The 25377-nt window shown below is 35.4% G+C and overlaps 1 protein-coding gene and 1 pseudogene across 1 annotated transcript; both read right to left on the reverse strand.

The window, feature by feature from the left end:
* Positions 1 to 607: 607 nt before the first annotated feature.
* Positions 608 to 9331, reverse strand: ABHD17B (abhydrolase domain containing 17B, depalmitoylase). Its single transcript, XM_074330563.1, has 3 exons — positions 8865 to 9331; positions 4984 to 5163; positions 608 to 2149 (listed from the first exon to the last, which is right to left on the reverse strand). Exons 1-3 carry the CDS (start codon positions 9329 to 9331, stop codon positions 1930 to 1932), a joined length of 867 nt encoding a protein of 288 aa, XP_074186664.1. The 3' UTR covers positions 608 to 1929.
* On the reverse strand, positions 9197 to 24464 carry LOC141571130 (cytochrome b5-like; annotated as a pseudogene).
* Between the last annotated feature and the right edge of the window lie 913 nt (positions 24465 to 25377).

The following is a 25377-nucleotide window of genomic DNA, read 5'->3' on the forward strand; positions in this document are numbered from 1 at the left end:
TCATCCTTCCTCTATGCTTCCATACACTGTTCCCCTCAGCCAGGAATGTTTTTCCTGGGCCACCCAGGTTTTGTCATTTCTTAGGCATCTTTCAAAGCTCAGTTCAAACACTATTCTTCACGGGACTCTTCCTTACCCTTCTCCCCATGCTCTTCTCCCAGGAGTACCTTTTACCTATAACAACACCCTACGAATCTCCTTCAGCCCTTACCAAATAGTAATACCTGTGCAATGAGGTATCTGTCTCCTTAGCTACTCTGTGAAGTCTGAGGATATGGTCAATGTCTCTCTTTATCTGGCATTTGGGTTTTGCACGATTTAGACATTCAATAAGTATTTGTTGAGTGAATACGGAATTAGTATGATCAATATTTTGATTTCCCCAGGTAATCAAAGAAAATACTTAGCTAAATTCTGGGGCTTATGTTGTACATAGAAGGACTCACATAGGCTCCAAGACAATCTTGAGAAGGAAAAACCTCTCTAAAAGAAAGAAGTGATGATAAATTTAGAGAACTACAGAAATATGTTCTATTAAGATGAATTATCTTTTTTCACTCTTTATAGTAGGATGTGGAGAGCATGGAAGAAGGCAAGCAAGCACAGCTGAGTGGTATATTTGTTGTTTTACTGTTAGTTTGACACATCTGAACCGAAGCATTCACAATACTTGATATACTTTGAAGAGAATCATATACTATAGTCTTAGACATAACCACAGAACAAGCAGAACAATTAAAACTACATAAGGCCTTAAAATATATCCACAGTGTGTATTATTTCAATATTCATTCATTTACAAATTAGACTACATACCGTTAATTTAATTTTTATTTTTCTTTCTTTGTTTTATTCAGGCAAGATTCATTCAAGGAAAGGCAACTTAGTTTTGTGTGTGAACTTTATTTTTTACTACATTGGTTATTATAAAAGTTATGAATTAAATGTTTTCTTAATTCCTGCATCCAGGAGTGAATCCATGAATTTCTCAGATAGTAATCCAAAACAATAGGTCCTATTCTTAAAAATAGCCAAAGTGGAAAGGGACCAAAGCCAGTCTATTTGTGGTCTTGAAGAACGTGTAATGGACTTTCAGGTTGTCTTATATCGAAGAGTACTGCAATTGTAATTGTACGAGATTAGTCAAAATTTAAAACATTGCATACAAAATCATTCTTGAAGCTCTAAATGCCTTTTAAATAACTAAAATAAAAATTTTAAGTAGTTGCCTCACAGTACCAAACTTATAAATCAAAACTAGTTAAAATTCAGTGCTATTACGACTTCTCATTTACAAGGTAACTAGTTGGTAAATTAACAGATAGCATAAAAATTAAGACTTACATCATTTTTTTGTAAAGGAGAAAATGTATGATAACCAGGAAATACAGAAAATTCAATGTATTTTACAATAAAATCACCATTTAAACCTCTATCCCTGTACAACAGGGTTTAGGTCATCTTTAGTGGACTTGTGTGTTTTCTTACAGTTTATTCTATTATGAGTACTTGAATTATTAGATATACAGCCTTTTATCGAAAGAATATTACATTTGTATACCAGGATATTTAGTACATTGAGATGTTTTAAAAATATTTATAAATTTGTTTCTTATATGCAAAAGCATTTGGCAATACTTTTACAGCATCTGATTTTACAGAATTAAAATTCCATACAGTACTCATCTTGATGTTTAAAAAAAAATTCACAGAAAAAATATAAATTACACAGCCTGACTGCATGATACTGTTATTTCCAGTTCTAGTTCTGGTAATTAAAACCTTCATTAAGTCTGTTAACAAATCATTACCTGTACATTTATGAAGGCAACTGACATGATTTGCAAACAAAACCTTCAGGTTTTATGTTATTTACCAAAGAGTGCAGTTCAGCAAAAGAAAACCAGGTATGCAAATTTACAGAATATTTTACAAATTTACCAGTTCCTGAGACACAAACTGTTTCAACCTTTCAAGGTACTGTCCATAAAGTTCCACGTCATTGTGACCTGCCCCTTCAACCCACAGAGGCTCCACGGGTCTTTGGCAGCGCTCAAACAACGCGAGGCCATGGGAAAAGTCAATGACTTCATCTTCAGTCCCATGAATTATTAATACTGGAGAGGTTATCTTAGAGATTTTGTCAATGCTGTAGGGAAAGAGGAGGGGGTAGAAATCAATGAATTAACTATGAAAAGGAACATGAAACAAATTTTCTTGTGCTATGTCAGACAGAGAATTTAAACATAGAATAATCTGAATCGAGCCAGGAGAGATGGATGCCCCTTGGATTTCAGATAAGATTCAAAAGTCATCTTTACATACTGTACCTTAAGCCTATCTGAGGAAGTTAACTTCATGTACCTGTTTTGAGGGAATCAATCACTCAGTGGTGTTACCATCACCCTACTCCAACTTTCTACAATGTTGATGTTTCACACAGAGAAACTTAGGTGGCGAGGAGAGGAGGAAACTAAGGACCATTTCAAGTAGGTGCTTAACTTCATACCTCTCTGCACTCATGACAGCAAAATGTTTTTTTGTTTTTGTTTTAGGGTACTAAGTCACAAAAATAGAGTGAATGTAATAAAATATAAAATCTTGGAGCTGAAAAACAGATAATAGAAAACACAATTTTAAGAAGACAGAAGGTAAAGTGAAGACCCAATCCAATTTACACCATGGAATACCCCAGAAGGCTAGGAAATGACAGCAGGATGAAGGGGGTGATTGAAACCTTAGAATTTATTTAAAGTTTGTTTAAAAAATAGTTTAGGTCCCTCTCCCCCAGGTTCTTTCCCCTTCTTTTGGCAGCTGGGTAATTGCTCTCTACCCCAAACTGGCCGGTTTATGGACTAGGGGGTTGGCAGACAAAGTTTAGGGCAGATTCATCAAAGACCAAGCAGACATTCACATGTAGGCTGCTGTGAACCTTTTCCCCCACTGGGATTCCAGAATGCCGGCAGCCAGGCCTTCAGCCACATGGGGAGTTTCAGAAAGTCTTCTTTGGAGACTGCATCCACTTTAAGAGGAAAGATATCTAAACATTGACATGGGAGTGGGGTGGGGATCCACAACTAACTGGCTTGAATAGATCATTCTAGAGGGAAGCTCACAGTCCAAAAGCCTCAATCACCTGCTTCAGATCAGCACTTTAGTCCCTCACCCTTACTATCAGCAGACAACCAAGAATTATCAGACATCAGAAGAGAACACTTTAAATATAAGACAGGGGCGGCTGGATGGCTGTTGGTTAGAGTGCAAGCTCTGGTTCAGTTCCCGCATGGGATGGTGGGCTGCGTCCCCTGCAATTAAAGACTGAAAAACGGCGATTGGACTTGGAGCTGAGCTGCGCCCTCCACAACTAGATTGAAGGACAACGACTTGGAGCTTATGGGCCCTGGAGAAACACACTGTCCCCCAATATTCCCCAATAAAATTTATTAAAAATAAATAAATACATACATACATACAACAAAAAAGGACAGAGATCAAAACAATCAGAATTTAAAAAAGGCAACTCAAAGGAAATATAAACTACAGAGATATAAGAAATATTACAAACAAATAACTCTTAAAAAACCCACAGAGAGAAAGATAAAGCATTATAACTGTAAAACGAGGACAGAATCTTGAAAAGGAGACAAATCATCAATGAAGTAATTCAAGGATGCATTTGGTAAGGAAAAATATTTGGGTATATTATTTGTTATCAAATGCTCAATAGTAAAGGAATTAGAACAAACAATAAAAAGAAATATATAATCGTTTTCAAAGTTTACTGTTAGTGCTGTCCTCTCTGTTGGTGTAATAATGAAAGAGGGAGCTAGACCGAGATGTGTTGTATGGTGACAGCCGTACCCCAAATAACTCCACATCGTCCCTACTATTCAGCTAGACAGAAGAAGTATAACGCACATACTTTCCAATCTACCGTTATCTAAAAGCAAAACAAACCCCAAATGTGAAAATCAAAAGTACCCCCTCCATACACACACAGCTTGTTCTGGTGATAAGATCATATACTTCCATAAGCTTCCCTGGAAAGTGAACCCTTACTGGCTAATGATGAAAAAAATTTGTTTTGGAAATGACCCTTGTTCTTATAGAGAACCAAGTCATGACTTGGCCTTTGGCGCATCTATCACTCATCTATCTGTCTGTCTGTCTATCTATCTATCTATCTATCTATCTATCTATCTATCTATCATCAACAATACAAAAAATCCTTTGTATTGTTGCCTACTAGGGAAAGAAAAGAAAACTGAAATTTGTCAGCTTCTCACTTCTTGCCGTTTCCCTTTGAGAAAAATAGGCCATCAATTTTCTCCAACTATGAAGAGGAGCTGGTGGGAACAACCATCCTGACTTCAGAAGCAGCAGGAGAAACAGCCTTTTTTGCAAATTTGCCTAACACTGCATGTTTGCAGACTTTGTGGCAGCAACTTATTCTAGTTCATTTAAGACTCAACATTTTGCATTTCACTTCTTTTGTCAGTCAGATATCATTAGAAATCATCCACTCATTTTTATGCACACATGTCTCATCTTCCCTCCACTTGTTTCTTTCCTCCAGTACTATGTGTCTCACTGAATGGCACTATCGTCCATTAGCAGCCTACGTCAGAAACCTGGGAATTATAGTCAAGTTCTCTTGTTTAGCATCCTACATCCAGTCTGCCATTTAGTTCTGTCAATTGCATTTCTCAAATTTACTCTCGTCTCTAGTACTAGCACCGGCCACCGTCTTGGGTAAAAGGCCCTCAGTCCTCTTCACCCAGATCACTATGGGTCAAACACCTCAGCCTCCTGACTGGTGTCCTGCCACCACCTTCTTCACAAGTGAATTCTTCACAATTTCTATAATATATGTAAAACAGAAGCTCATGGCTGAGTGAGTTGTATCATGAATACCTCAACCGACGGAATAAAATTCCCTCAAAAGTTTCTTTGAATTCAAATATTTTGAACGTTGACACTTACTTTGGGAATGCATCAAAACAGTAGGTCTTCTTGGTATCAGGAAAAGCAACTCGCATTCCCGAGGTCAGAGGAGAATGAAGAATAACAGCAGCGCTCTCATATCGAGCAGCAAGGTCCACAGATGGTACTGTCCCTATACTTTGGCCATAGATTATCACATTTTCAGGGCGAATGCCGTATCTACAAAGTCCAGAAATTAAAAAAAGAAAAAAAGAGTTGGACTGGTATGAAATGTGCAATCATTCCTAAGGACTTAATTTTATAACAGGATGATTTAGAATGAGACAATATCAACAAATTTATATTGAAAATTTAAGTTTCTTAGACATCGCTATCATATTTTAATGCTGTAGTAAGATCTACTCTCTTAGCTTATTTCATTTGTTTCAGTTTCATCTTTTGGAAAAACAATTGCTGAGGTATTTTAAAATTTCAATCTTAAAAATGGATTAAACCACTTGTGTAATTCAGTGAGGCATATTGTTGACTAAATTTGGACATGTATTGCTAATATTTTAATGAATTGAAATTTAATGGATATGTAGTGTTTATTTTCCACTTAATGTAACAACATTTTTTATTTCCCTAGATACCAAAAGTGGCTTATTTTATTTTCTGAAGTTGGTCATAGTGATGAAAATGCGACACAGTTACAGTATGGAATGAATAAAATATATGCATCATATTAGGCAAGAGCAAATGACTATTATTTCTTGAAATTTGCCTTTACTTACCATAGAAATGGACTGATGATTAAAAAGATAAACAGATGAATGAGAATTCGAAATGCCAAATGGTTCAGTTAATTATGAACAGACTTCATGCTAAAATCTCGAGTATTGCTTTACTCCCTTTAAAGATGCCTCAGATTTAAATACTTAAACTCACTGACTCAATAATATTGGGTACATACCATGTTCCAGGCACTGTTACTTGCCTACAGTATAATTGCCCCAACTGTAAACTGCCCCAACTACAAGTTTAAGTGAGATGTGACACAAGCTAATGAATGTGGGGTTAAGGGTTAGAGTGACATCAAACATGCCTCTCTACTTAGACGTCTGACAGTAGTTACTTTTGGCTGCTAAGGGCCATTTGCACAACAGCTGCTAATCTTTTGAAAAGGTAATAGAGCTTTACAAATTATCTGAACATTTACCAGGAAAAAGCAAGATAAACCCCATGTGCTCCCCACGGCCCTTTCCAGGGGCACAGGACCATTGGAACTACCCAGTTAGTGACATACCTCCCCATAGTATCTCCCAATCAAGCACTTGGCTATGTCCCAGAGACTGGGTTCCATCTACTTCAGACTGACTCTTAAATGTAAGTAAACTCAGAAAAGCTTTTTTCTTTAAATAGGCCTAGCTGTACAGGAATAAAAAAAAATTAGGAAAATGAACAATTGTGGCATCAGCATAACTGTTGAGGTTACACAGTTGCTGTTAGCTGAACAGCGGCACTGCTGGTGGCAACTATGGATTTTAGGCTAACGCTAGTAATGGCAAGGCTCCAGAATAGCAGAGGCAGCTGCCAATTTAGCATCAGAGGACTCAAAGCAATAACAGAATTTCAGAATAGTACAAGTTAGAAAGGACTTTAGAGACCATCTAATCTAGTTCAGCTGCTTACTGAGCAGATGTTCAAAGTCAGTTAAGTTAGTGACAGACCTATAATTAGAACCCAGGTATCCTGACTCATAGTCCAGTGCTTTTTCCATTATAGCGCAAAGACAATGATTTCAAAGAATGTAGGGTAAGGCTGTATAGTGAATATTGGTCCCTTATTTTCTGTTGATCGATCAGAAGTTCAGAAACTGGGATTATTATAGTTTATTTAGAAAATAAGACCATTCGAATAATAATTACTTAAATTCATTATTTATTTTCCCCCTCCTGGTTATTTAAGCCCAAACTGTTTAACTTTAATCAAATAAAGGAAATAAAAGGCATGAATTCTGATTATATACATTTTATTAGATGATAGAATTCCAGAACTGGAAAGGATCTGAGAAATCATTAAACTCAACTTCTTCATTAATCAGATAAGGAAACAGGCTCAGAGAAGTTAAGTATATCTCCGAAGACTACCTACACTTACTAACTCTTCCAACCACATTTAGGGTTCAACATGAGAAAAAATATAAATGTGAAATTCCATGCCAACTAAACTGGTATGTGAGACTACTTAGCAATTTTCTATTCTGTCCTTTTTCCTCATTCATACTGATCAAGTGTGTATAAAAAGATTAATTAACCAAGATTAGGAATCATTTCAGAATGTTTCCTTCAAATTGATAGCTGGCAAGATTAAAAAAGAAAAAATAATTAAGCTGACCATTTACAAGGGTGTTTATATAAACATACAACACTGAACTATATAGTAACGTTTTACGTGAATGAAGTCATCCTTTTGTGTTACTTAGAAGTACTACAACGAAGGCTATCTGCTTTAACTTAGCATCCTTAAAAACTACACTAATTCACCTAAGTTATGCTTCAAAAGAGTGAATTATGGTATGTAAATTATGTCACAATAAATCTGTTATTAATAAAATATTATCACACTTTCCTGACAGTTACTATACCACATACAAGTACATTCAACTGGGCACTAATTTTTGTTTCTTTGTTTGTAGGCCTGAGGGGACTGACCTCACTATATCTGAAGCTGATTTTGACTTAAGTTCTTTTAAGGTGGTTTTTAAGTTTATGTATTTTTAACATTTCGCACCCCTCTTCCACCTCCCCAAACTTCTTACCCATTACTTATACTACTTACCATCTATTTTTTTTCTTACTCATCAGATATATGGTTTCGTATCTTTTCAATTGATTCAAGAATCCCCTTTATACAGAACTTTGCTATGAGAGTTTAGTTTTATTATGTATCTTGGAGGGGTAAATGGTTCTAAAGACATTTTCTAAAAAATGTTACACCTACTAACAAAATTGAGGAGGTTCTTCACTAACTGAAACCACTAACAGTTAAACATTTAAATTAGAAATGGTAAGATTTCTTTATGTCCCTTAGATTCTGTCTAAAAGACTCTGGAAGTCAGGCAGCTTACCAATGTATAATATAAATAACTTGTACTAAGTTATTTCTATTTATTGTAAACTGTCTAATGAGAAAAAACAGTCAAGTCTACAAAACTGCATTATTTTTCAAGAAAATTTATAAGTATCCTGGTGACTAAAAAAGATTAATTCAATTTCTAATTCCCCAAAATGTATCCTTATAATCAAAGAACAACTGACATAGTAAGAGAATTTACTAAAATGATTTACCATAACATTATTCTTGCTTGAGATCATCTCTCCAAATTTTATGAGTCCAGAATGCAAAGTAAAAATCTCCATTTTACAGAATGAATACTTTAAAAATAGTTCTAACAAGGCATCTTTAAGTCACACCTTCAAGGAGGTGATTACATAAAATCATCCAAACCCTGCTTTAGGGTTTTAACAAAAACAATTCAGTCTTTTACATGGTTAATGATAGATCAAGTGAATGATTAACTAGCTAAATCACTGTTTTCTCTTATTCCCTTGAAATGTCGCAACTTTGAATAAACATGTTTATATCACATTCTAACAAGTTTATAAAACCAAACATTTGTCACTGGCTTAAATTTTTAAGAAAATGACACACACATATATACACTAACACACAGACACACACACACAAACGTGACCTGAATTAAAAAAACTTTTTGTCATTACATAAAATTTAAAATTATAATCTAAGTTTAACTCTTCATTGGTATATAATGGCAAATATAATCTTTATTTAGTACTTCAAAACATGTGTTATAAAAAAAGCTTTTATTTTATTCTTATACATAACATTTTGGAAAATAATTCCCAACTACTATTTACCTTGTCCTAAGAGCAAGCCAAGCAGCTTCTATGTCTGCATAGAGGTTCTTCTCTGTCGGTTTCCCAGAACTTGCACCATATCCAGAATAATCATATGAGAATATATTACAATTAATCCGTGATCCCAGTCCTATGTAAAAGCTGCTCATCTGACCAAGATCAACAGCATTTCCATGTGAGAAGAGTAAAGTGTATTTGGCATTGGGTGAGCAACGCACAAACATGCAGGCAATTCTGTTGCCTTTACTGGTTCTAGTCATGAAACACTCAATAGCATCTTTTTCTCTAGAGGAGTACTGCCAGTCTGCTCGTTCTGATAGATGTAAAGTCCAGCGGCTTCCACTTTCATCACACATTAGCGTGTAAGTTGGATCAGGTGGCAAAAATGCTAATTTTGAAGCAATTTTCCCTGGACAAGGTGGACAGCAGAAGAGGCAACATAGCTCACTAAATGAAAGATTATTCATCTTCTGAAAAAGAAAAGGAGATAGAAAACGTTTTAATCACAGAATGTGAATTCTGCATTCTCATACAATAGAAGGTTTAAAACAAAGACACCAGTGGTCAGTGTCTACTATTGTTATTTCAAGTATCATCCCCCCCAAACAGATTTTTGGGATGTTCCTAGAAATGCTGTAAATCCTGGGATGAGGCAAATATTTCTGACTAGGAGAAAGACTCAAATACTATATGATATGTTTCAAACAGTAGTGATTATATTTTATAGTATTTAACCAAAATATGAAAAATAGTACAAAGAGGAGAGGTGATATTTGTTTTTTCTCTACAAATAACATAGAAGGTATGAAATACCTTTAGTTTGTAATTTCTGTGTAACTCAGTGAAAATTCTCAAACTCATGGAGAAGTTCAGGATTTAACATAGTAAATCTATAATAATAGCACTTATAAAGCACATACTATTTGTCAGGCGCTGTGCTAAGTGTACTATGCATATTTCTATGTTTAATTTTCAAAACGACCCTGTATGTTGGTCTGAGAGAAGAAACCTGCACAAGGTGAGGCAGTGGTGGAGCCAGGACTTGACACCAGGCTCAATCACTGTCCTCCATCACCAGGGTTCACTGCCAAGGGCTCAGAGCACTGTTTGTACCAGGAGCGGATCATTTCAGCAACAGTGCCAGAGGCCCAAATAACCTATAAAACATTAAAAAGTATGTAATGACTATCCAAATTAAAAAGGCTATAATATAAAGTCCATTAGAGAAAAAAAGGTAAAATTTGGTAAAGGTAAAATTTTCTAAATGGTTAGATGGGAAGAAACAAAGGTTTGTAGTCAGAAAGGGAGGTGGAATCCTGAATCTACCACTTACTAGCTGTGTTCCCTTCGGCAAATTATTTACCTTTTTGACCCTCACTGTCTTCTTAAGTGGAGCCAATGCCTACACTGAACAGAGTGCGGTTGAAAAGAACAAATACAATGGTAGAGTTAAGGCATATAATACAGTAACGGCCATATAACTGGCTCACTCAGGAAGGACCCACTCTCCAAGTATCCACCTCACATTAACTCGTTTGCCCTATCAACATTTCCTTCTATCTTGTCCTTTCTCAAATTCCTACCTCCTTTTAGCTGTAGTAGATCTTTGCTTTAGTTCCAGGAAGAAGGCATTCAAAACAAACACCTTTCAGAGGTTGGTGGCACCTAATTTTCTCCCAAAAATTTAAATACAAAGATAGGAAAAAATGTACATTATACCAAAAATGAGAAGAAATCATCTCAGGAATGACTAAAGAGGCAAAAATATTTGGAAAGAAAAGAATGCCTTGTTCACTTACTACTGAATCAAAATCTAGTTTGTATTGCCCAATACAAATATGTTTAGTCCTTACTGTGAACTAATTAAGTACAAAGGAGAAGCAGAAATAGAACAGAGAGAAAAAAGGGTAGGGGCGCCATAAAAGGCTTTAAAAGATGAGTAAAAGAAGGGTAGAAAAGTGTCGCTTAGACATTGGGAAACATCTCTACTTGTTATTCTACCTTTATTCCCTTTCAGCCTTCAAAGCAAATAGAGTTTGAATATATTAATGTCTTAATCTGGATGGAACAAGAGTCAGGACAGAAATGACAACCAGGTGTCATCTCTAGTGTTAACTCTAATTGGATCCCTGAAGTGCTGTGCTGAGAAGGATTCTGAGGGCGTGCCCAGGGCTTGGCAGCAAAGACTATGTGATAAATTGGTAATGTCAACTGCAGAATTTAGCTATAAATTTATTATTGTGGTCAGCAGGATAAAGGACCTGGTGAAGAAGATGGCAGGGAAGGGAGTTCAAATGGTCAGTTGCAGAGAAAAAGATGACTTGGTCAAAAGATGAGGTAGCGGAGGCCGGTTAGCTCAGTTGGTTGGAGTGCGAGCTCTTAACAACAAGGTTGCTGGTTCAATTCCCACATGAGATGGTGGGCTGCGTCCCCTGCAACTAAGATTGAAAATGGCAACTGGACTTGTAGCTGAGCTGTGTGCTCTCCACAACTAGATTGACTTGACCTGGAGCTGAAGGTCCTGGGAAAAACACATTGTTACCCAATTAAAAAAAAAAAAAAAATGTGTTGACCAAGGACACAGCTAAGCAGGTTTTTTTTTTTTTTTTTTTTTTTTAAAAAGATGAGGTGGAAGGTACAATATAGCAATGCTATCTGTTTAATAGTCTGCCTATGGTTAAGTCTCGCCCCCAAATACCTTACATACCATCAACTGGTGACCCACAACAGCTTATTAAAAGCTTGATTAATAAGTAAACTGTGTATAGCTAAACTATGTTCCTATAATTTACCTCTTGAAGACTTTTATATACTATAATAAAGTTAATTTTGAAGTAAACCTGGATGACTGAACACCAAAGGTGAGAAGCACACAGGAGAAAAGCTGCAGTGCTAGGTAGGGCCTGGTCCAATGAAAAGACAACCTCACTTTCTTCATGGTGGCAGAAGAAATTATTTCCACCATCACTACCTCAAACTGAGATAACTAGTGTCCATTTAATAACAAAAACTTGCAAATTATCCCCTTCCTAATAATAAGAGGCCTGGTATACAGCAGCAACACAGACTTGCTTAAAAAGTGAACTCCTTTTCTGTAAGTGGGAATAATAAAAGTATAATAAAACCAATAATCCTACATTTTAGTATGATCAGAGCTGAGCAAGTAACTGAGGAAAAACATTTCATTCTTGATAAAAAATTTAAAAATCACTGAAATAGCTTGTTAAATTTAGATTAAGTCAGATTTGTTTTATATAAAACTCATCTGAATAAAAATGCCATTTACTAGTTATTTCTTGGCAACAAAATATTCAAGGGATAAGGCAGTGAATAATTGTAGGGGGGAAAATGGTAGACATCTCAGTACATAAAAGCCATAAAAGAGACAACAAATTGATTTATAGAATTTTTGTACCAAACAAGGATTTAAAATATGTTACAATAAACCTGTAAAAAGAGAGAAAGAAAATGATACTTAAGGATGATGTGGAAAATACTGTCAAAGAAAACTCCAACTGGAATCCCTGATATAAAAAAAAAAATCACTACTGAATTAAAAAATTAAACTGGTGGGTATGAGAATCAATAACAGTTGAAGAACACATTAGTGAGTTGGAAGATCAGGTAGAGAAATCCCCAAATATGGAATTTTTCAGGGGGAGAGGGAAGAGACAGAAAATATTAAATAAAATTTAAGGAGGATAAAAATAGAAATACCATTATCAGTCCCATAGGAGTCCCAGGGAAAAAATAGAGAGGAGAAAATTAAGATAATCTAAAAATTTCTCATAAGTAAAGAAAGTTCAGATTGAAATAGCTTAGAATCCCAAATAGATACTTAAGAACAAATTATCTACAAAGCAACAAGAATCAGATGAACATGACTTTTCAATAGCAACACCTTAGAGGGATAATATTAAAGTAAGAAGAAAAATAAACTTTGAAGCTAGAATTTTACATAGTGATAAATCATTTTAATACGAGGATAAAATGCAAATATCTGCAGGCATACAAGATATTTTTACCAAACCAAGACCCTTTTTGAAACAGACCAGCAAAGATGAAAATCAATCTTTGAAATCACTGAAATATCTTGTTAAATTTAGGTAATTTTAAGTCTAATTTTACATGAAACTCATCTGAATAAAAATGCCAGAAAGTTTACCAAACCAAGACTCTCTGAAATATTCCAGCAAGGAGGAAAATAAATCTTAGAAGATTCTATGAGATATCTGAGCTATGTATGACAAATAAAGGAAAAGTTAATATGTATTTTTTCTGTAAGTAAGCAATGAAGGGAAAAAAAAAGGTATCAAACCATATTCCTAACAATCCAAAAATCAAAACTCTGGAGAATACTAGTATAGAGAGGATTGGAAGAAGAGTTAAAGAGTATTTAAGAAGTGAAAATGTACTGGGTCACCAGTCACTTGACTTGTTCAGATAAGCTTGAAACGTGGAAGAAAAACATGAGTGTAAGTATGACTCAGATATAACCACCATAAAAATTGTAGTTTGTAGGACACACCTTAAGTATAGTTATTCATTACAAACGTCTAGCTTTGAATATTTATTAGTATGTTGAACTCAAAACGGAGAGTAGGCCAAATAAATAAGAAAAAAGAAATTAAGGGCCAATATCAACAATAGAGAACAAAAAGTAACAGAGAAATTGAGACCTACCAAAACCTGAATCTCAGAAAAGACTTCCACTACTACCAATAGCAACTATCATTCACTGAGCACTTACTAAGTGTCAGGCATTGTTTGAAACAATTTTCATATATTAACTCACTTAATCTTTTTAACAACCACCCTCTGATATAGGGACTATCATTATACCATTAGGGGAAACCAGCACAGAGTAGTTATGTAACCTGCCAAAGGTCAGGTAGCTGGTAAGTGGTGGAAATTCTAAGTGGTAGGATGACTGGAGCCAGAACTCACAAGCACTGTTTTGTGGAAAGAGTGCTCAGACAAGACCAATCAAGAGAAAAGCAAATTACAAAATACTGAATGAAAAAGACAGACCTACATAGTTAAAACAAAACAAAAGCCTCAATAAATTAAATTACTTTCATGAAATGTACGAATTTCTTAGGTAATAAAAAAGGACAACAACAACAAAAAAAACAATTAAAAAATGGACAAAGAATCTGAATACACATTTCTCCAAAGATATACAAATGGCCAGTAAGCGCACTGAAAGATGCTCAACAGGATCAGTCATTAGGAAAATGCAAATCAAAACCACAATGATAACACTTCACACCCACTGGCATGGCTCTAGTAAAAAAGACCGATCAGATCAAGGGTTGACAAGGATCTAGAGAAATTGGAACCTGTTGGTGGCAACTAATTTGTAGAACAGCTTGTCAGTTCCTTAAAAACTTAAACACAGTTACCATTTGATCAAGCCAAGTCCACTTCTAGGTATATACCCAAGAGAAATGAAAATATATATCCACACAAAAACTTGCACATGAAATGTTCACAGCAGTGTAATTCGTAATATCCAAAATAACCACCAAAATGTCCATCAACTGATGAATAGATAAGCAAAAGTGTTATATCCATACAATGGCATATTACTACACCATGAAACGGAACAGGTATTGATTCATGCTACAAAGAGGATGAATCTTGAAAAAATTATGCTAAGTGAAAGCCAGTCACAAAAGGTCATTTATTATCAGAATAGGCAAATTTATACAGACAGAAATAGATTAGTGCTTCAAGGGCTATGGTGGCTGGAAGGGCTGGAAGCAATGGCTGAAGAGTATGGGGGTAAGAAAAATGTTCTAAAATTAATTTGGGTGGTGGCTGCACAATTCTATTGATAGTATATTAAAAACCACCAAACTGCATATTTTAAATGAGTAGATTATATAGTATATGAATTATATCTTAATAAAGCTGTTAGAAAAAATAAAGTCTTTGGAAAGCTAAGGTAACTTGGCAAAGAAAGAGCATAAACACTCATGTATTTGTTGGGTAGTTGGGAATTTTCCCTCCCAGGTACTAAGACTGCACAAAGACAAATAATAAAGACAGACTGGTGCAGGCACAGAAACCATCAGACCTAGTAACAGGATACAGAGCATATAAACAGACCTATGTATAAATGAGAATCTCCTATGACATAGCTGGTTTCTCAAAGCAATAGGAAAGGATGGATCCCTGAGAAGATGGTCCTAGGAAATTTACCACATAGGCAAAGTGGTTGGATCCCTACTTCTCAGTATGTAGAATATAAACCCCAGAGACCTAAAAGGCAAAATTAATATAACTTTAAAAAGAAATCCACAAAAGATAAAAACCACTGGTACTTTTAGCTTCGTTTATAAAAAGGATTTCTAATTCAGTGAAAAAAATGCATGGGAAAAATGATTTATTACTTCATTCAAAACTGTCAGAGTGTTAATATTAAAATATAAGGAACTTCTGCAAAAACAAGAAAAAAATAGGCAACTCAAGAGAACAAATGGGCAAAAGATACGAGTACGTGATTTACAGAAAGATAAACAAGGCTAACAAGTATCTGAAGAAAGGTCACTCTCACCAACTACTGGAGAAATGCAAGAAATATCACTTCAACACTTTAAGAGAAATGAAAATTAGAAACTGAGTAATATCAAGTACTGGTGAAAATGGAGGGAAACAGGAACCTTTGTGATCTGCTTAGTAAGCCATTTTGTCTACCTGTGACCCCGAATCCCACACTTGGGTTAAGTACTCCAAAGAAATACTTGCACGAGCCTTAAGGTAACATACTAGGGTGCTCACTGCAGCATTATTTATATTAAGGTGTAGGAAGCAACACAGATTCCATCACTGGGGAAATTAATGTAAATGAGTTGGATACAGACAATGGAATATTATGCAGAGTCAGAAGTGGTGACTTTGATGGCTAGAGCTTAAAAACATAGTACTAGGTGAAAAAAGTAAGAAATAAACAGATCTATGCTACCATTAATACAAATAAAAAACACATAAATGTTATGTATCTTCAAGGACAAATATCTAAGGACATGCACAGCTGAGTGGATGTTTATGGAGGGGGAAAGGAGGTTCAAGGGAAAAACGGAAAATTTAGTAAAACAAGAGCAGGGTCTATGTTCATAGATCGATGATGCTATGTGCCGCGAACTAGTCTTGAAGTTCCTGGGGGCAAAATCCCATCTGCTTGCTCACCACTGGACCCCGAGTGCTCAGCAGAGTACCAGGCACATAATAGTGTTTGTAATATATTTTGGATGAATGAGTTAGTAAAATAATAAGATTAACAACTCTCTGCATCTAAGAAGCCCCCACAAAATAAAAAAGTTTACTAAATCACGTTAACAAAGAAAGCAAATACATTTTGTGACAACTACTTAGGTTTCTTGTATGAACAAAATAGAAGCAAATAAAAACCTATGAACCTAAGTTTGGGGAGGTGGGTGTATGTGGGAAAAGCACTGCTAGTTACTAAAATCATTCAGTGCATTACGAAGCTCAGAATAGGACAGTCTTCCCGGGAGGAAGAAACCTTGCTTCTCCTGAAATCAATTCACAAAATGAAAGGTCAACTCAATGTTAAACAGATGGCCCATTGTGAAAATTAAGGTTTTTCTTTTGGCAGGGGACTCAAGTTACTTCACTTACAGTAGGAGGAATTTCCTAAAACTGTATGAAATAATAATTTAAGAACCGGCTTCTCCTGGTAACTTTTCCTGCTCAATGACAAAGAAAAAAAGATGAACATCTCAGTTCTTTCTCAGCAAAACAGGAAGACTAGTGTTAAAAAAAAAAGTCCCTAAATAGAATGACCTACTATATCTCCTTCCTCTCTTCTGACAGAAGAAATTACTGAAATGACTCCTGTCAATTCCTGATGTATTAACATTTTACTGGAAAAAAAAAAATTTTTTTTCCCCTTCGATCTTTTTTTCTTGGCAATGTAGATTGACTCACATTACTACCATCTACAAAGGACAACTGATTCTTTTAGGGTTCAAGATTTTATTGTAATGAACAGAACGAGCAAAGGTCTTTTAAAGGTTTTCTCTCAACATTTTTAAATGCTTAGATTTTCATTTTGTGTGATATTTTGACAACTATGTTGTCAAATTTAGCCTGTAGGTAGTATACCATGAACCACTAAAATTCTGATATACTTGATTTCATGTTGAGAACTATATTCTAAAGTCCAAGATGAATTATTTTGAATTTGGCTTCATTCACTAATAAATTTGGGGAAGTAACATTACATATTCTGTTCTGTAGAATGTCAGAATGTATCCTGTCACCTAGAGAACCAGCAACAACTTCCAGTCAGTTATAGGCCCATTTATTTTTAGCCATCAGGCTTCAGGAAGTCCCAATGATTCAGAATTCACAGCAACACTTTTCAGATATTACGTTTTTTAAGTTATAAACAAATCTCTGAGTATTTAAAGGCAAAAAGTAATTGAAAACGGGAAGACTGCACAAAATGTAAAGACTGTCCATTTGCTACCATTAAAAAAAGCCCCCACAAACCCATTTTTGATGCTCATCTTTGGTTATCAAAATTAAAGCCTGATGGTTTTTAGGGTTAAGGGTACCAAGTGAGTTAGGCACTGCCGCCCTAAGAATTAGTATGCAATCTGTGGCAGCACTTACCACTTACCACTGTGCAGTGATAAGCAGAAACCATGAGTGTTATGGTCTTTAGAGAGCCATATATGTTACAGAGTTTAGTGCATAGAGAGAAGCTGAATGTTCACCTTTCAAGAAGTTTGGGAATATGCTTTTTCAGTCAAGATGGAGCATCCAAAACATTTATATAATGGTCAAGATTTCCACTAAGTGTAACTTAGAAACTAGGTGTTTAGTATGATGTTGTTTTAACACATTTTTATCTTATTTGTATATGCACTGTATAGAAATATAGCTTGTGAACTCTTTTGTCTCTTTGGGGGTAGGCTGTATTTCTTTTTTTTTTAGACTGTCCTAGGAATCAGCAGCAGAGGCATCCACTCGGAGAGATCACAGGACATGATCAAGTGACTCTGCTAGGAAAATTCAACTCTGATGGAAGACACAGACCACATTATCTGTGCTACACGGGAATGGAAACTGAAAAACTTAAAAATGTAAAAGTACTGTATTTTTTAAAATTTCAAATTGAAAGGAGAAATTTTGGCAAAACCATTTCTTTTTTAAAAGGAATTAGGTCATTTACTTTTTAAGGTACAGTTATAATTTTTAAATACTATTAAGATTCTAGAGATACTTAATGACAAGCATCTATCTACCAGAGATATCAAAATAGTCTCAACCCTAGTGTTAGTTCTGAGCTTACTATTTTCATTAAATAAAGTTATGTAGTAAGGATCCGAGGTGAGAAAACTGGACCTACAACAATATTATAGAAGATGGAAATTAAGGCTGAAGAAGCCTGTAAACTCTGTCAAGCAAACCAATTTGGATCAGAAGTCCTACACACGTCAACGGAGCCATTTCTATACTTATGGTTTCCCTCAGTTTCTTAATACTGCACTAATATAGGAGCCGTTAACTACATATGGCTATTTAAATTTTAATTAAAATTACATAACCTGTTTCCCCGAAAATAAGACCTAGACAGACAATCAGCTCTAATGCCTCTTTTGGAGAAAAAATTAATATAAGACACGGTCTTATTTTACTATAAGACTGGGTCTAATAAAATATATAATAATATAATATAATACCAGGTCTTATATTAATTTTTGCTCCAAAAGACGCATGAGAGCTGATTGTCTGGCTAGGTCTTATTTTCGGGAAAACACGGTATGCATTTTCTCAGTCACCTAGCCATATATGACTAGTGGATATCAAATTGCAAAGTGCAGAATGAACATTTTCATCACTGCAGAAAGTTCTATCAGGCAGTGCTGAACTAGAATCTTCCAAACCCAAGCAATTCAGGATCAGAGCTTACTTGCTTTATATCCATACTGCTGTGTTTCCCCAAAAATAAGACCGGGTCTTATATCAATTCTTGCTCCAAAAGACACATTAGGGCTTATGTTCAAAGTATGTCATCCTGAAAAATTATGCTAGGACTTATTTTCCGGTTCGGTCTTATTTTCGGGAAAACACGGTAGGCAATTTTTATCGGTCCGCCTATTGAGCAGTGTAAACCACATAGAACTAAATGAGATTATGTACACAATATTGTTTTAGGAGAATGTGATCTTGAGAAAAATATTACAACAGCTAACCCAATTTTAATGTAAAAGCCATTTTTATTAAAAACGAGCACTTCAAATCAATTAGGCTAGCTATACATTTTAACCCATGGTCAGAGGGATTCCCGTTCTTGAAAGGTTCCCCATAAGCTGGAGTTGCATGTAAACCCTAAGAAAGTATAAAAACACTTGTGACTATTAGACAACTATTTTCTGAACATAACCCAGGCAGTATTCTAAACACTTAACAATGCTGATGATCCACTTAAGCAGTGCCCTAACAAGTGAATCAAGTCTTCCAGATTAAGCAAGACAGGTTGTCGATTTCTGCATATGCTAATTCCAGATTCTCATCGAGCTTTTGGTCTCTGGAAAGTGCAATTAGCTCAGCTTTCAAAGTCACATCTCTAAATGTTGCTGAGCATAAGATAAAACGTGGACACACGTTTCTCCACCTTAATCACCAGTTTCTGGCACCTCTATGGAAAGACTTTCCAACACATGCTTACCCTCAAACTTCACAGAAATGCTGTCATAACACATTAGTAGAGACATTCCACAAATACACATTTCCTCCTCATTTCTAAGAAGTAAAATCTGTTCTTGGGAAGCTTTTCAAGCGAACATTTATTCAATTTAATCCTTCTGTATCTCAGGGGGACCCCTGAGTATACCAAAATCCATAGATGCTTAAGTCCCTTATATAACATGGCGTAGTATTTGCATATTACTTATACACATCCTCCCGTATACTTTAAATCATCTCTAGTTTACTTATTCCTAACATAAACGCTATGTAAATAGTTGTTATAGTGTTACTGTTTAGAGAATGACAAGAAAAAAAGTTTGTACACATTCATTACAGATACCACCACTGTAGGCCTAAATACATAGTGCACATCAGCAACAATGCAACATTTTGTTAAAAAACGTTAACATTTTTTTCTGAATATTTTAATCCCTGGTTGGTTGAACCCATGGATGCAGACCACATGAATATGGAGGGCCAAATGTTAATACCCATCCATAGCACAATATAATCAGTATTATCTAATCAAAGTAGTAATACATTTTGGAAAATTTAAGAATAAGTGATGATTATAAATAATGAGAACACAATTTTTCTTTCAAAGAGGGCTCATATTACTGGTATACTGGTTTGACTTTCTAAGAGTTATAAAAAGCAGTATAAAACGATTTACGGCCAACACTGCATATGAACAAGTACCCAATGAGCCATTCCTTACCAAGCAGTCAATAAAATAAGCAGTTCCAATAAAGTAAAAAACTATAAACAGCAACGTTTTTGTTCTCAGGCAAATGAAACTGCTGCAAGATTAAACTGGAGTCCGAGTCAAAGGACAGAAATGTAAATGGTGATAACACTACCATTACATTCAAATAATTATTAAACAAGCTGCATAATTAAGGTTTGATATATTAAAAAATAACATTGTAATTATAAAAGTATTAAAAGACATGGTTTTAAAAAAATTCACACTTCATAGGAAATTACAAAATAAGAAGTCTCCCCACCAGGCTAAAATAAGGATTGGTTAAAAGTAAATTTAAGATTTTGTTTCCCTAGATATTCTCTCTCAGAAGACCAGAGGTTTACACTGGAAGAACATTTTCTGAGGTATCAGACTAATCTGAACAAAAGATCCAAAGATACTGATATGGGGGTTTACATGGGGAAGTAGGGAGAATGAGAAGGATGTGTGCAAGGGCGGTGGGGGGCTATATCCTCTTCTGTGGGATGTCAACATGTCAGAAGTAGCAATGTAATGGTGTTATCTAGAGATATAGAGGCAAGCATCAAAAGAATCCTTCAAAAGAAAGTAAAGGCCCCTGGAAAGGGATATATCAAGGAGATGGGGGCACAGGCAAATTTTCATAACAAACTTCACAGAATCATTTAGTTTATTAACCATGTGCTTGTACGAATTTGAGAAAAATAAAAATTTAAAACAAAAAGTCTCTTCCCTAATCTCAACCCAAATTCGGCTCAATTGCAGAAATTACAATTTTCGATCAGTTTTTTCTTGTTTTTAAAGCCAGATATATTTTTTTAAAATCATGCCTACAACAAGTACATTATATAGTCATGGAACATGAAAATAAAGTTGATGAACAAAAAGGGACTTTGCAAACTTCAAGAGTAGAGAGAACTTTTTTTTTTAAATTGGGGAATATTGGGGAACAGTGTGTTTCTCCAGGGCCCATCAGCTCCAAGTTCAGTAGCCGTTTTCAATCTTTAGTTGCAGGGGACGCAGCCCACGATCTCATGTGGGAATTGAACTGGCAACCTTGTTGTTCAGAGCTCGCGCTCCAACGAACTGAGCCATCCAGCCGCCCCAACAGCTTTTTTTTATTTTTTTATTGTTTTGTTTCTAACAAAGGAGGAAAGGAAAAGAGGTGTATTAAAATTACTTTTCAGGTGAAGGTTTCTGTCAGTCCAAGCAGTTAACATTGGTTTTTTTCCCCTTGGTCCAAAGCAGTCTTTTCTTTGACTGGATTCTGAGGATACAGCCTTATGCTGTGTAGACATGATACATCACGGTTACAACCAGTGCTGAGATGGCTGGAATCACCCAATGGTCCACCGCCTCGAATAAGAGTTTCCAAAGGCTTGATTATCTTTGATCTATCATCTGGATGAAGCTCTCCAATGATGTACATTTTGGACAATTCTCCAGTATCTGTATAGTGTCCAACGTCTTCCAAGTTTTCAGCAGCATCACCTCCAGCTTGTTCCCTAAGACTTCTTCCCCACCAGGATGCTCCTCCAAAAATTTGGTCAAATAGTATACACCTTATGGTGCAGGATCAGCCAGCGGCTCTGGCTGTGGTTGTGCTTCTGGATCTCTTCCCCGCTGTAGCACTGATGGCCTTGTCTGACTGCTCGGCCATTTCAGAATGTGGGGGGTCTCAGGCCCTGCAGACACCAGCCGAGCGGGGCAAAGCAGAGTGAGGGTCTCAATGAGCCAGGCCTGGACATTCCCCGGGCCCGGCCCACCCCACTCTGCCCCCTCCCCCTGTCCCCAACCCCATGCCCAGGGCTGGGCAGCTGGCCCCACAGAGCTTGGGTCATTTGTTTTTAGTTCTGGTGTTTAATGCCATATATTTATCCTGTTTATCATAAGGTATCCTCGCAATGAAAGATTCAGAGAATTTACCCTATTTTCTCCCTTCTCTGATCACTCTGTTTTTATTTTTTATTGCTTATATAACTTTAAATATTATACCTGAATCTCCATTTTTTGTTCTATCAACTTGGGGAAGTTTCTATTGGTTCCCCATGTGATCATTTACTATTATTGTTGGCTATATAATTATTTTCTCATTTTTATATCATTTGCAGTTTGCTTTATAACTCAAGTTTTTCTGTTTATCTGTAGGTGGATTTTTAAAAGTTGGGTAACAAAGAAAGTATTTATAATTTTATTCATTGCCATCCAAGCAGTGTGATAAAACCCAGAGAATGAGTAGTTATTCTATGTCACTAAATTCCAAGTGCTGAAAATTGTTCCAAAATAAGGCACGGTTTGCATCATATTTGGGTTTTCTGAAGACTCTCTATTCTTCCTGGAGTTTCTGCCTTTAATTTTCAGAAAATCCATAAACTTTTATCATATTTAACATATCCCAGCTTCTTATTCTTAAAATCTGTGCTAAAGAAACCATGCTGTTTTTGAAGATATTTTTAGACCCCAATGAGTTGTTTTCATCTGAAACAATTATGTTCTGGGCCAGTTACAGCCCAGCTGTCTGTTTACCTACAATTTCTTTCCATCACATCCCTCTGTTGTTTCTCAATCTCATATTTTAAGCTTTTTGTGGGATTCTCTTTTGTTTGATTTTGCTGGACTATATCTCCAATCACTTTGCCATGTCTCCTTCCTAAGTGCCTGGGGCTGTAAACCACATTTTTATGTATACTTTCATAAAGTTATTTTGATTTCACACCTATAGCAAACTAGGTATGCTTCAGAATTATAGGCTGCTTTTTAAATTTTCCCTCAAAATTAAAATTATTAGCCCACATCTGCATCCAATGTTGGTGTCTAAAACCAATTTGGTTTTGTTTAACTGATTCCCACCTCTTTCCCACCAAAAATTTATGAAATTTTCTTTTATAGTTAGGTCTGAAATTTTATGATACTACATATATTAGGTTGGTGCAAAAGTAATTGCAGTTTTTGCAATTGTTTTTAACCTTTTAAACTGCAATTACTTTTGCACCAATCTAATAAATGTGTTATTTTTCATCCATTCTGTTTTGTATTTGTAACAGATCCTTTAGCTCAAAGCCCTTGGATTTTCTTTAGCTCAGAGTGTTTTTCTTCTACTATTTGTTTATTTTTCTCTCTACCTTCCTCCCTATTCCATTAGGAATTCCTATTTAGGAATCCTACGGACTATCCATTATACTAGTAAGCTTTTCTCTCCCCCCCCCCCATTTCAGCTCTACGTTTTAGGGAAATTCTTCTAGTTTATCTTACAGATCACTACGTTAGTATTCCAGAGTGTAAAATCAATTTTAACATTAAAACTCTGTTTTTGTTTTATGGGTGCAATATCCTCTCAAATCTCTCTTAGAATACTAATTAAGACAAATTTGTTGTTCTTTCCATCTTGAATGTTCATGTTGGACTGTTTCTTCATTGACTGTTCATTTATATGAGCAGAGAACTAAACTGAGTTTCCTTGCACTTGTGCAAGCCTGCTGACGCAGAAAACTTCTAGTCTGAATTAGGACGGACTAGGCTTAGATGATTTCCGAGGATATAGTACTTTGAGAGTAAGTCTCAAGTATCTGAAACTCTCAATATCGCTCATACACAGACCTACCCATCCACATCTGCCTATGGAACAAACAAGCTTGTTCTTTTAACCATTTTCAGTGGTAACAGAAGATACTTTACAAATATTCAATAACATGGTACTGCTTTAACTGTTTGGTCCAGTAATGCAAACAGGGATTCTACCCGGTAAATTATTCCAATGAGTATACAGTGTAGTCCAGAAAACATGAAGCTAAGAATCAAGAGACCTGGATTTTAGTTCTAGTTTTACTACTAAAAATTTGATTTTAGGGAAATCAATCTCCTTATACCTAATTTTCCTTTTCTATAAAATTAGAAGTTTGCAGTAGATATTAAAGTTTCTTCTAGTTCTACAACTTTATGACATGTCTTTATGACATGTCTTTTTCTTCTCATAAACTTCAGATTTAATCTTCCATAGCACGTAAAAAAATGAAATTTATAATTTGAAAAACTTCAAAGATTTTTAAAAGTCTTCCTGACCACTAAAAACAAAGCATCTAAACAAGAACATTAATTTATATTTAGCAAGTTATAGTTAATGAGTTGTAATTTTGGGGGGATGGGTGGGCAGGGGAGTGCAGGTGTTTGTGAGGGGGTGAGAGAGAGTCCCTTTTCTCACAGCTCTGCTTTCCAAAACGAGTGATTTCTCTATCTGCAGGCCACTGTGGGTAAACAATGTTTTTTTTCCTTTTAATTGTGATAAAAGATACATAAAAAATTTATCACTGCAAGCATTTTTAAGTGTACAGTTCTGTGGTACTAAATACATTTACATTGTTATGCAATTATCACCACCAGTCTTCTCCAGAACATTTTCATCTTCCCCAAATGGAATGATGTATCCATTCAGCAATGACTCCCCATTCCCTCGTTCCCCCAGCCACGGGCAATTACCATTCTACTTTTTGTCTCTATAAATCTAACTACTCTAGGTACCTCATAGAAGTGGAACCATACAATATTTGTCCTTTTGTGACTGGCTTATTTCACCTGGCATAATGTCTTCAAGGTTCAAAATGTTGTATCGTGTCAGAATTCCATTCCATTTAAAGGCTGAATCATATTCCACTGTATGTGTATATCTTGTTTATTCATCAATGGACACTTTTTGGCTACTGTGAATAATGCTGCTATGAACATGGGTGAACAAACATCTGTTCCATTCTCTGCTTTCACTTTGTGTGTGTGTGTGTGGGGGGGGGGCACAATATTTTTTAAAAATATAATAATATTTTGTTTTACTGTAATGTAGATTTATTGTTTGAATTATATTTTACTTCCCATCAATTGGAAACAAAGAGATGCTGTATCTAGTAACTTGTATAGTTAAATAAAACAAAACTGAGTTAACACTTCAAAGTAAATTTAAAAATCTGATTTAAATATACTTTAAATTTTAATATGTAAAATATAAAATTGTATGAGTAGTCAACTATTCAAAATATCTAATTTCTAAAATAAAAAGTTGATATATTTCTATTT

Source organism: Rhinolophus sinicus, linkage group LG04 (genome assembly GCF_036562045.2).
Source record: "Rhinolophus sinicus isolate RSC01 linkage group LG04, ASM3656204v1, whole genome shotgun sequence".
Lineage (NCBI taxonomy): Eukaryota > Metazoa > Chordata > Mammalia > Chiroptera > Rhinolophidae > Rhinolophus > Rhinolophus sinicus.